General features: G+C 41.6%; 1 protein-coding gene across 1 annotated transcript in view; it reads right to left on the reverse strand.

The window, feature by feature from the left end:
- The window catches only part of LOC120064874 (metabotropic glutamate receptor 7), a 410691-nt gene that overhangs the window by 64286 nt on the left and 334401 nt on the right, over positions 1-12004 (reverse strand). Inside the window, exons 7-8 of the mRNA XM_039015466.1 lie at positions 1527-1729; positions 1-618 (exon numbers count right to left, since the gene is read on the reverse strand). The exon at positions 1-618 is cut by the window's left edge and continues 115 nt beyond it. Of these exons, the coding sequence (XP_038871394.1) occupies positions 1-618; positions 1527-1729 (821 nt within the window). The remainder of the gene's footprint in view (positions 619-1526; positions 1730-12004) is intronic.

Consider the following 12004-nt stretch of genomic DNA (forward strand, 5'->3'; position numbering starts at 1 on the left):
CCCCGCGTCTTGATGGCGTACACTGTACACGTGACCATGAGTAGGATGCTATAACCCAACGAGCATATAATCTGCAGGTCGGTGATGTCACATTTCAGTACTCCTCTGGCTTGGTCGGGGTTGACGGTTTTCTGTTCGTCATAGTCGATGATGGTGTTGGGGGGGTCCACCCCGAACCAGATAAACACTCCCAGGAGCTGAATGGCAATCAGGCAAGTGGTTATAGCCAGCTGGGAGGTCGGACTGATCAGCCTGGGTGCTGTCACCGACTTCTTACCCTCTTCGAAGATGCGGTAGATACGGTTTGTCTTGGTGAGGAGTGCCGCGTAGCTAATACACATACCGAGACCTAGGAAGATCCGTCGGAATGAACAGACGGCGACATCAGGCTTGGCAATCATGAGGAAGGTGATGATGTAACATAGGAAGATCCCGGTGAGAAGGACGTAGCTCAGCTCGCGGCCCGACGCGCGCACGATGGGTGTGTCATTGTAGCGGACAAAGGTTGCCATGACGAAGATGGTGGCGATGATGCCCAGCATGGCGAGGAAGACAGGTATCACTGCCCAGGGGGAGTGCCACTCCAGCTTCACGATGGGGATGGGCTGGCATGCAGTCCTGTTGATTAGATAATTAATTCATTGATTGATTAAAGGTGAAGTTTACCCAACATCCAGAAACTCCCAAGTGATTCCATACATTGAAACTAGTTCAGTGGAGTTTGCCCTCTCCCCCTCTTCTCTCCTTGTAGTGCTGTACTTAATCAGCTGTAACAACAGGTGGCGTGACTCGTGACGTTGCTGGATGCATGCCTCACTCTGCTACGTTGCCAGTGAATTCAGAATTCAGAAATCCACGAAGCGGGGACAAATCTGTTGTTTTACTGAAAAGCGTATGGTGTAATTAGCGATTTTTATCAAAAGTACTATCGGTTTTGAGTCAGGAAATGTGTACTTTTACACCTAAAACATTTGCGAAAATTTTATGTCATTATTTTATGTAGCCGACTGTCACAGCAGGTGAGATGGGTAACAACTGAGCATGTGTACACATGTCCTGACTCAAACCCGATAGTTTCAGTACTTTAGATTTTTTTTAAACAACTAATTTGTCCACACTTTGCAGATTTCTGAACCATGAATTCACTAGCAACAGATGAGGCACCCAGCATGGCAGCGGTTTCAGTACAGCGCTACAGGGACACATATGTGACAAGGGAAAACTCAGCTGTATGGGAGTTTCTGGATTTTGAGTTAACGTCTCCTTTAAGTAAGTTTATTTGACAATTCTCAAAAAAACACATACAGACGACAAGAAGAAAAGCAGTGCTGTACTGCACTGTAAAGCATCATACTATCAAGGAAGACACAAACATGTTACAGATTTGTGTAGGGTTGCAAAAATTCCTGATGAGTTTACAATAATCCCGTGTTCTCCAGAAATCCAGAAAACCTGGAAATGTTGGGAAAGTTTGAGGAATTTTGCAACCCTTGACTTATTTTTTTTATAGTGTTCCTGACTGTCACCTGTTGGGGTTGGGCCTCATGTTGTAGGAGCACAGCTTGCAGGATGTTGCATCATATTGATACTGGTAGCCATCACAGGGCTCACAGTGCCAGCAACACGGCATGCCTTTCACTGCCTTCTTCCTCTCTCCTGTCCTGCAGGGCAGACTACACACAGAGCTGGGAATCTCTGTCTGTCCGTTAGGCCACTGCACGTCCTCAATCTGGAACACACGACGGAGGGAGATGGCTTAGTGGACAGGGGGGGGGGGGGGGGGGGGGGCATGTACCTCGTTACAACATACAAGACACATACAAACACAGGAGTAAAACAATGAAAAGGAGTTGTTAACAAACAGAAAAAGTGTATCTATGTCTCTCTGTTAGCCCACTGCATTGCCTTCATCTGGAACACAGTTAAACACATATGGAGGGTATGTTATAGTTTTGTTTTGTTTTGTTTGTTACTCAAAATGATGACTCCATTGTCACTGTAACTTGATGCATAGAGTTTTACCTAACTGGCTAACTGCAAATTCTTTCCAAATAAACACTTCACAAACACTTTACAAATAAATACATTTTCCTGTCTTAATGTACATTTTTTCTGTAAATATTCACGATTGCCTTGGGGATATTTTTAAGTTGGTGGCTTCAATAGCCAATGGACATGGTAATGGAAGCTACTTTTAAAGACTGATATCAAGCAACATTAAAGTTATTACTAAGTGCTATGTCCTCATATTTTAATTACACGCAGAAAGTGGTGATGAAAACCAACAAAAACATCCGTCCCGGTTCTATTGGATGTTCATCAGATTCATTCCGCCATTCTTAACTTCTTGTTATTTTTTTGTTGTATTTTTGTATTCCTTACATTTTAATTGTTTGACATTTTACTGCATCGTTAGGAGCTAGTAACATAAGCATTTCGCTGCACCCGCTATAGCATCTGCTAAACTTTGTACAGTTCTGGTTTGAAGTATTTTAACAAGGCTGAGTTGCTAACGACTTCCGAGGTCTTTTCTGTTTGAACACAAAAGAGATTGACTGCCGACTCTGTTCAGAGGTGCTAAGGACTGTCTGCAGGCAAATGCTTGACAATCCCTACTGGCGTGTTAGACTTTAACAGTTAAAGTTAACTAGGGCCTAGACATATCCGTGGACAGCCAGATTTTTTTGTAGTAAAGCATGACTCACGACTCCTGTGTTTTAAAAAACACTCACGACTAGTATTTTCCCTAACAAACCCACAGATAACTGTCCCTCTCCAGCTTGGACTGTCACCACTGTGGAAACTGTCTGACTGATAGTCACCTGGGGTCTGGCTGATTGTTACCTGGAGTCTGGCTGACTGACTGTCACCTGGGGACTAGGGGAATGAAAAAAACCTTCAAACGTCCCTATGATGGCTGACGGGACAAGGTCAGGCATTTCAGCACCACAACAAAAGACAAACTCAGAATAACCTAATCTACCGACTGAAAGCCATCCTCATGCAGATAAAGAAAAAAACAGACTTATTTTCCTCCGTTCTCCACAGTTCTTTCTCTCTCTCTCTCTCTCTCTCTCTCTCTCTCTCTCTCTCTCTCTCTCTCTCTCTCTCTCTCTCTCACCTCTCTCTCTCTCTCCCTTTCTGTCACCTCTCTCTCTCTCTCCCTTTCTGTCACCTCTCTCTCTCTGTCTCTCTCTCTCGTTCTTATATCACGTCCCACCCTCCATCCATTCATCCCTACATTCTTCCCACTCACTCTCTCCATCCGACCGGCTCCACCTCCTTCGTGCCACGCTCATTATGGAGAGGAGCTCAAAACATAAACCATCAACATTGGTGGGAACATCAGACAATGTAACACAGATCTCAACAGCACATCTCTCCATATTGTCAAATCACCTATATATGCAGGTGATTGCAAGTGCCCTGTTTTGCATTGAAAATCAAATACTTACTATGTTATAGAAGATTGGAAAACTCTAAACAGCTTTACTAGTGTTAAGTCTCTCGTGATAGCCTTAAGATTAATCTCGGACACCTGCAATTGAATGAAATTGCTTCAGATTCCCGATTAAGTTCCGGGGGGAGACGTGTTAGAAAATGTACTAACAAGATTAGCCAAGTCTTCACCTCTAAAAGGAAACTTCCAGACAGTATCAGGCTAGCCAAGTCTTCATCTCTGAAAGGAAACTTCCAGACAGTATCAGGCTAGCCAAGTCTTCACCTCTAGAAGGAAACTTCCAGACAGTATCAGGCTAGCCAAGTCTTCACCTCTAAAAGGAAACTTCCAGACAGTATCAGGCTAGTCAAGTCTTCACCTCTAAAAGGAAACTTCCAGACAGTATCAGGCTAGCCAAGTCTTCACCTCTAAAATGTATCTTTCAGCCAGTTTCGGACAAGTCTATGTACCAATTATCCCCTCGAAAGATGTTTGTGATTTGTCCAAATTATCAGTGACGAAATATCAGCGTACAAGAACAAAGTTCCTCGTTAGTTGTCACGTCCCACAGTCTGTTGACAGCTGTCACTACCATTTACTGATAACATTGTCCACAAGAGATAACCTTAACATCAACTCGTATGACAAGACTCGGTCGCAGGCGATTTAGTTCTGAGTGCCGAGATCGCTAGTGTATATCGACACATTCCACTGTTGTAGCTAGTGTGTGAAACAGTCATACATCGAGGTGGTCAATGGATGGATTTAATTTAGTATTATTTTTAACCAGGAGGGAAAGTCCGTCACTAAATCAATCATTAACATGGAACACTATGAAATAGAACCGGATGAAAGGGTGCTACGCTGCTACATTTTAAATTATTCAACACCTTTTTGAAGTGATGTCACCTCTGACAGTTAGACCTGAGCAAGATGTCGATAGTTTAATCACAATGAATAAGTATGAAGACATTATTATAGCTCCTTTGTTCACCTTTTTTTTATATATTTTTTAAATCGTCTGGAATATTTTTAAACGGGTGTGCATCCCAAATAGCAACCTATTCCCTATACGTGCAGTGCACTATGTTTGACCAGAGCCTTAATTAAATGCCCTGGTCGAAAGTGCCGCCCTATATAGTGACTGGGGGGCCATTTTGGAGGCATGCTGGGGTTTAGAGACTCAGGTTCAGGACTCTGTGGCTGTCTGTCCTACATTCTGACATCTTTAAAAATGAGGAGATATATGTAGAATAGTGTCGACTCGAAGCTGGATCTCTCCTCGAAGATTCAGAGAACTCCTATGAGTCATCTACTGTGGACTTTTCTGAAAGGGGAGAGCAAATAGAAAATCCCTCTAAGGTGACACTCTCTGTGGTGACACTCTCTATGGTGACACTCTCTATGGTGACACTCTCTATGGTGACACTCTCGATGATGACACTCGATGATGACACACTCGATGATGACACTCTCGATGATGACACTCTCTATGTTGACAGTCTCTATGTTGACACTCTCTATGTTGACACTCTATGTTGACACTCTCTATGTTGACACTCTCTATGATGTCACTCTCTATGTTGACACTCTATTATGTTGACACTATGTTGACACTCTCTATGTTGACACTCTCTATGTTGACATTCTCTATGTTGACATTCTCTATGTTGACACTCTCTATGATATCACTCTCTATGTTGACACTCTCTATGATGTCACTCTCTATGTTGACACTCTATGTTGACACTCTCTATGTTGACACACTATGTTGTTGACACTCTTCGAGTCCGACTCCTTAAATAAAAAATCTTCATCCAGTACGGGGTGAGTAATCGCTGTCCTGATATCGCTGTCCTGATATCGAGAAGCTCTTTTCGGTCATAAGACACAGTGGCAGAAACATTATTTACAAAATAAGTTACAAATACCGCACCAAAAACACACACAATAGCACAATTGGTTTGGAGCTCGTAAAATGACAGCCATCTCCTCCGGCACCATTCTTCCATTGTTCTAATATAAAAGTACACAGGTTTTGCACACATGCACGCTGCGCGGGTCAGTTGCTAACAACCCATCCACAACCGTCTTACTTTATGTGTAAAGTGAAAATCTGAGACCTGCAAATGACCCTAACCCGCAAATATAGAAAATGTAATGTACAGTCAGAGATGACAGAACTATTTTTTGACAGACCTTTTTACATACAACTATGCTTTTGCTTCTGGTTTCTGACATATTGGTAGGCTATTTTGTTCATCTATAATTAGATACAGTACATGCAGCTTCTCTTCTGTCATTACTTGTTGCCCTAAAAGACTAAATAAACCCTTTATTTTTAATTTATCCTTTATTTAACTAGGCAAGTCAGTTAAGAACATATTCTTATTTACAATGACGGCCTAGGAACAGTGGGTTAACTGCCTTGTTCAGGGGCAGAACGACAGATTTTTACCTTGTCAGCTCTGGGATTTGATCTAGCAACCTAATGGTTGCTGGCCCAACGCTCTAACCGCTAGGCTACCTGCTGCCCCCCAAATAAAACCTTCACCAGAATAATGCCAGAAATTGATAGAATGAATGCTTCTCTTTCTTCTTTCATCTCTGCTTTCCTCAAGATGCTGAAAGAAGGAAATCAGAATTCTCCATTCCTGTTTCCCGAGTCAAAATGTACATTTGGTCTATAAATTTACTGCAAGAAATGAATGTGCGGTTATGGGCCGTCTGTAAAGGTGCTGACTTTATCAGTGTCATAAAAGCTAATAGTATTTGAAGGCATTCAGTGGTACAATTGACTAGGTAGCCCCTCTTTCTTTTCCTTTCCTATTTCAACCACGTAAAATATGCATCTAATTCGAACAGAAATCTTATCAAAAAGCATGTTGGTTTGTTTTAACAGCTTTTAATTTCCTGAAAACCGGTCAAACTGATGTCATTTTAAAATAATTGATTTTCTCCCGGTCTTTGCTGAAGATCCAATGGCATTTATCGTAAGAGTAGGGGTGTTAAGCCCAGTGTTCTGGCTAAATTCTCAATCTGTCCTTCACACCATCACGGTCACCTAATCATCCACAGCTTCCAATTTCGTCATTCATCCCCCCTCCTCTCCCCTGTAACTATTCCCCAGGTCGTTGCTGTTAATGAGAATGTGTTCTCAGTCAATTTACCTGGCAAAATAAGGGTTAAATAAAAAAGTGACTGTCAAATTTGATTTAAAATCATGTTCACAAGTACAGTGAACTACCTTTCTTGCAAGCTCTATATCCAACATTGCAGTAATCAATATCAACGTACCAAAAATAACATAAGAACAAAAACAGAAGAGAAAAAAATAAGAAATAACACGAGAAGTAATCATACTATATACAGGGTCAGTTCCATATTAACAATGTACAGGGATACTGGAGTGATGGAGGTAGATATGTATAGGGGTAAGGTGACTATATACAGGGTCAGTTCCATATTAACAATGTGCAGGGATACTGGAGTGATAGAGGTAGATATGTATAGGGGTAAGGTGACTAGGTATTAGGATATATGATAAACAGAGCAGGAGCAGTGTAAACAGTGTGTAGAGTCACTATACATGTGTGTGCATGTTATGTGGTGTGAGAAAGTGTGTGTGTGTGTGTGTGTGTGTGTGTGTGTGTGTGTGTGTGTGTGTGTGTGTGTGTGTGTGTGTGTGTGTGTGTGTGTGTGTGTGTGTGTGTGTGTGTGTGTGTGTGTGTGTGAGAGAGTGTGTTGGAGTGTCAGTGTGTGTGCATGTGTAGCAGTGGAGGATCCTCAGAGGAGGAAGGGGAGGGACCATCCTCCTCTGTGAGTTTCAGAAAAATGTAGAAAGTGAAACATTAAAAAAGTTAATAATCAATTATTTGTTTTAGATAAAACTATACTAAATATATTACATGTAACCAAATCATTGATTAAAACACACTGCTTTGCAATGAAGATCTACAGTAGCCTCAGCAGCACTCTGTAGGGTAGCACCGTGGTGTAGCCAGAGGACAGCTAGCTTACTTCCTCCTCTGGGTACATTGACTTAAATACAAAACCTAGGAGGCTCATGGTTCTCACCCCTTTCCATAGACTTACACAGTAGTTATGACAACATCAGGAGAACGTCCTCCAACCTATCAGAGCTCTTGCAGCACGAACGGACATGTTGTTCACCCAATCATAGGATCAGAGAATGAATCTAGTACTGAAAGCATAGGCTACAGTTAGCTAGCACTGCAGTGCATAACATGTGGTTAGTTGACTCAAAGAGAAAGACAACTCATTAATTTCTTCAAAAATTAAGGTTAAGCAAGAGAGAGAGAGAGAGATTTTGTAGTATTCTTTTCACTTTCACTTACTTAGCTAGCAAATGCAGCTAGCTAGTTTATCCTACACAAACACACGGCTCAAAGAGAGTGGGATGCTATGTAGCTAGCTGGCTATGGCTATCCAACACTGCAACTCTTCCAAGTCAATGTAAGCTTTTGGTTTTAATACATTTATTGCCACGGGGCCCACCGGTTTAACTGCTAAACTGCTTGCTGACTGTACACTGTACTGAGTGATTGTAGCAGGTTTACTAATGCATTACTTCTAGTAGCTGTGTTGACGATGACGTTAGCTAATATGGTGACAACGATGAAGGCTGTGTGTAGCAGTTAGCGGTTATGATATGAAGGTTTGGCTTGAAAAGGTTTTTTTCACCTAGTCAGAGACAGCTGATGTGTTGTGCACTGAAGTCCACAAGTGAACGGAAAAGGTGAGAGGAGGTGAGCATAGATGCGAGAAGAACATGATCATGCCGTTTGTATGAGGCTGCTATGAAAGTGAACTGTGTTTGTGTGTGATTAACGGTGTATTCATTCGATTCTGTTGGAAGACATTTCTTAAACGGAAGCAAACAGAACGAAATGGGGATAAACATACCTGAATTTGTCCAATAGAAACTCTCGTTTGCAACTGCTGGACTAATATTTACACCCCAGATCAGCTAGAGGCTGGCTGTCACTGTCTGTCACTTTGACTACTAGAATTGTTCTTTCGACCTGTGCACCTATGTTGTAAACATTCATTCAATAGCCTAGGTTGTAGCCTAAACCGTTCAATGTTACATTGGGCTGGCTGAATGGAATATGAATGACAGTCATCCAATATGCTGTAATAGAAATAAGGCCATGTTCATAAAACAAATTTTCCTCCCTCATCATAAATGGCACCGACCGCCACTGGTGTTTACAGTCATGTGAGTGTGCATGGAGACAGTGCAAAATTATAAATAAAATACAAGGGTCAACTCAGATAGCCATTTTGTTAACTATTTAGCAGTCTTATGGGGATAGAAGCTGTTCAGGAGCCTGTTATTGTCAGAAGATGGAACCTCTCAACTTCAGCAACTCTTCCTCAAACATTAGACTGTTCTGACCCTCCCTGGACCTCCCTGGACCTCCCTGGACCTCCCAATTCTTTATTTTCAATTCTCCATTTCACTTTTTTTTTGCTCTAATTGAATTAAAGTCCAACATTGTCCTTTTTACCTTAATGGATTGATGTTACCTTTTTCTTCCCAGGTTCCTAAAAAGCATTTGGCAGTTGGCGTGTATTTGGCACTCTGCACTTAGGCCCTATAGCTAGGCTTAGGCTACGCACTAATGGTAGATACAAATAATGCCTTTATATATATACTGTATAAATTTCACAAGAATTACACATGAATGGATTTTAAAGCATTGTTTTCTCTTTGCTCAACCCGCCCGTCGTTCATCCACACAATATTTCATGAACTTAAACCCGTCCGCCCAGCGGATATAACCGCAGGGGTGTCACTAACGCACGCACACGCACACACAAACACACCTATCATGAGTCTTGGAAATGCCACTGTTCTGATATAAACGCACACACACACACGTACACACACTTACACATACACACACAGACACTTACAAACACACATAAAAAACACACACACACACACACAGATAATCTATTTCTGTTTAAGGTGATTGACATGCTCCACATCTGCCAATGTCTCAGTTAGGAACACTGCTGTAGGAGTGAATGATAAATAGAGATGGGTTTTATCTGCAGAAATATGATCATTGGGTTTAAAGTTCCTAACCCTCATTGGTTTGAATGGTTTCATCAATTATTATCAAGTATTATTTTGAACTTACAAACATGAGTTTGGGTATTTACAGTACAATATACTGTAGGTAGAGAACATTGAACAGGTCAAGACTATGTCAAAAACTTTTGACAAAACTGCAGATATAACCTTATAGTCCCCAATTCTCAAACTGCAGTAATGGGACCAGGGATATCTGATCTATGGTCAGTAATGGGACCAGGGATATCTGATCTACAGTCAGTAAGGGACAAAGGATATCTGATATGCAGTCAGTAATGGGACCAGGTAAATCTGATCTAAGGTCAGTAATGGGACCAGGGATATCTGATCTAAGGTAAATAATGGGATCAGGGATATCTGATCTGCGGTCAGTAATGGGATCAGGGATACCTGATCTACAGTCAGTAAGGGACAAAGGATATCTGATATGCGGTCAGTAATGGGACCAGGGAAATCTGATCTAAGGTCAGTCATTACTTACCCAACAGATATAGATTTGCTGACATTTCCAACACTTTCAGGGATAAGGCAGATCAATATTCACTATCTACTGTACCTAGTTAATCTGAGGTGTCAGATGAGAAGCCGGTTTATAACCATCGGTATCATACTTGAAGAAAAAACAAGTGAACAACAAGTTAACAACCAGTAAACATCTGTTTGGGTAAATAATCTACTAAAAGAGTTTTATTGTAGCCTACATGTGGGTCTTTAGAATATACTGCCAGATGGCTGTTGTTTTATGATTACAATATGCTTTCCACATCATTTGCTGTATATTGACCAACACAGAGAGCCACAATCCAGTGAAGCTGAAGTTAAGGAAAAGTGGAATGGAATATTCCAGTTGATACAGGAAGAGGCAAAACACTGGGTGGAGACGTCAATTCAATGTGCATTCAACGTTGGTTTAGCGCCATTTAAATGACGTGGAAACAACGTTGATTCAACCAGTGGGAAGGATAGGAGAGGAAAGCATTAATCTGCTGTCATTCTGCCTCCAGCCTACACACTCTTATCACTCTCAGCCAGTCCTTTGCTCTCTCTCTCTCTCATCACTCTCTCTCTCTCTCTCTCCTTCTCTATCACTCTCTCTATCTCTCTCTCTCTCTCTCTCATCACTCTCTCTCACCTCCCTCCCTATCTCTCTCTCTCCCTCTCCTTCTCTATCACTCTCTCTCTCTCTCTCTCCTTCTCTATCACTCTCTCTCTCTCTCTCATCACTCTCTCTCACACCTCCCTCCCTATCTCTCTCTCTCTCACACCTCCCTCCCTATCTCTCTCTCTCCCTCTCCTTCTCTATCACTCTCTCTCTCTCTCTCTCTCTCTCTCTCTCTCTCTCATCACTCTCTCATCACTCTCTCCCTCACCTCCCTCCCTATCTCTCTCTCTCCCTCTCCTTCTCTATCACTCTTTCTCTCTCCTTCTATATCACTCTCTCTCTCTCTCTCTCTCTCTCATCACTCTCGCATCACTCTCTCTCTCACCTCCCTCCATATCTCTCTCTCTCCCTCTCCTTCTCTATCACTCTCTCTCTCTCTCTCTCCCTCTCATTTGCCTTTACAATAATTTGAGCCATAATAGCCAATTAAACATCTCTCTGTGTTGTTATTAGGTGACGTAAGTAGTCAGCTGGTATAGCTTAAAAATACATTAGCGTCATCAACTCGAGAAAACAATATGGAAAATTACAGCCAAATTTACCTCAACAAACACATTTACATATATATCACATTTCTGCTCGTACAGTCTGTACATTTTAGTGCTTTGGGTTTCATGTTTTAATATGCTGACATTTAAAATATATTTAGGGCTTATCCAGAGCAACTTACAGTCACCACATTTAACTAAGGAATAGGTCAGAGTAGATTACAGCCACTTTATTTAACTAAGCTATTGGTCAGAGTGACTTACAGTCACTGCATTTGACTAAGGTATAGGTCAGAGTGACTTACAGTCACTGCATTTGACTAAGGTATAGGTCAGAGTGACTTACAGTCACTGCATTTGACTAAGGTATAGGTCAGAGTGACTTACAGTCACTGCATTTGACTAAGGTATAAGTCAGAGAGACTTACAGTCCCTTTATTTAACTAAGGTATAAGTCAGAGTGACTTACAGTCACTGCATTTGACTAAGGTATAGGTCAGAGTGACTTACAGTCACTGCATTTGACTAAGTTATAGGTCAGAGTGACTAACAGTCACTGCATTTGACTAAGTTATAGGTCAGAGTGACTTACAGTCACTGCATTTGACTAAGTTATAGGTCAGAGTGACTTACATTCACTGCATTTGACTAAGGTATAGGTCAGAGTGACTTACAGTCACAGCATTTGACTAAGTTATAGGTCAGAGTGACTTACAGTCACTGCATTTGACTAAGGTATAGGTCAGAGTGACTTACATTCACTGCATTTGACTAAGGTATAGGTCAGA

The sequence above is a fragment of the Salvelinus namaycush genome, chromosome 20, assembly GCF_016432855.1.
Source record: "Salvelinus namaycush isolate Seneca chromosome 20, SaNama_1.0, whole genome shotgun sequence".
Lineage (NCBI taxonomy): Eukaryota > Metazoa > Chordata > Actinopteri > Salmoniformes > Salmonidae > Salvelinus > Salvelinus namaycush.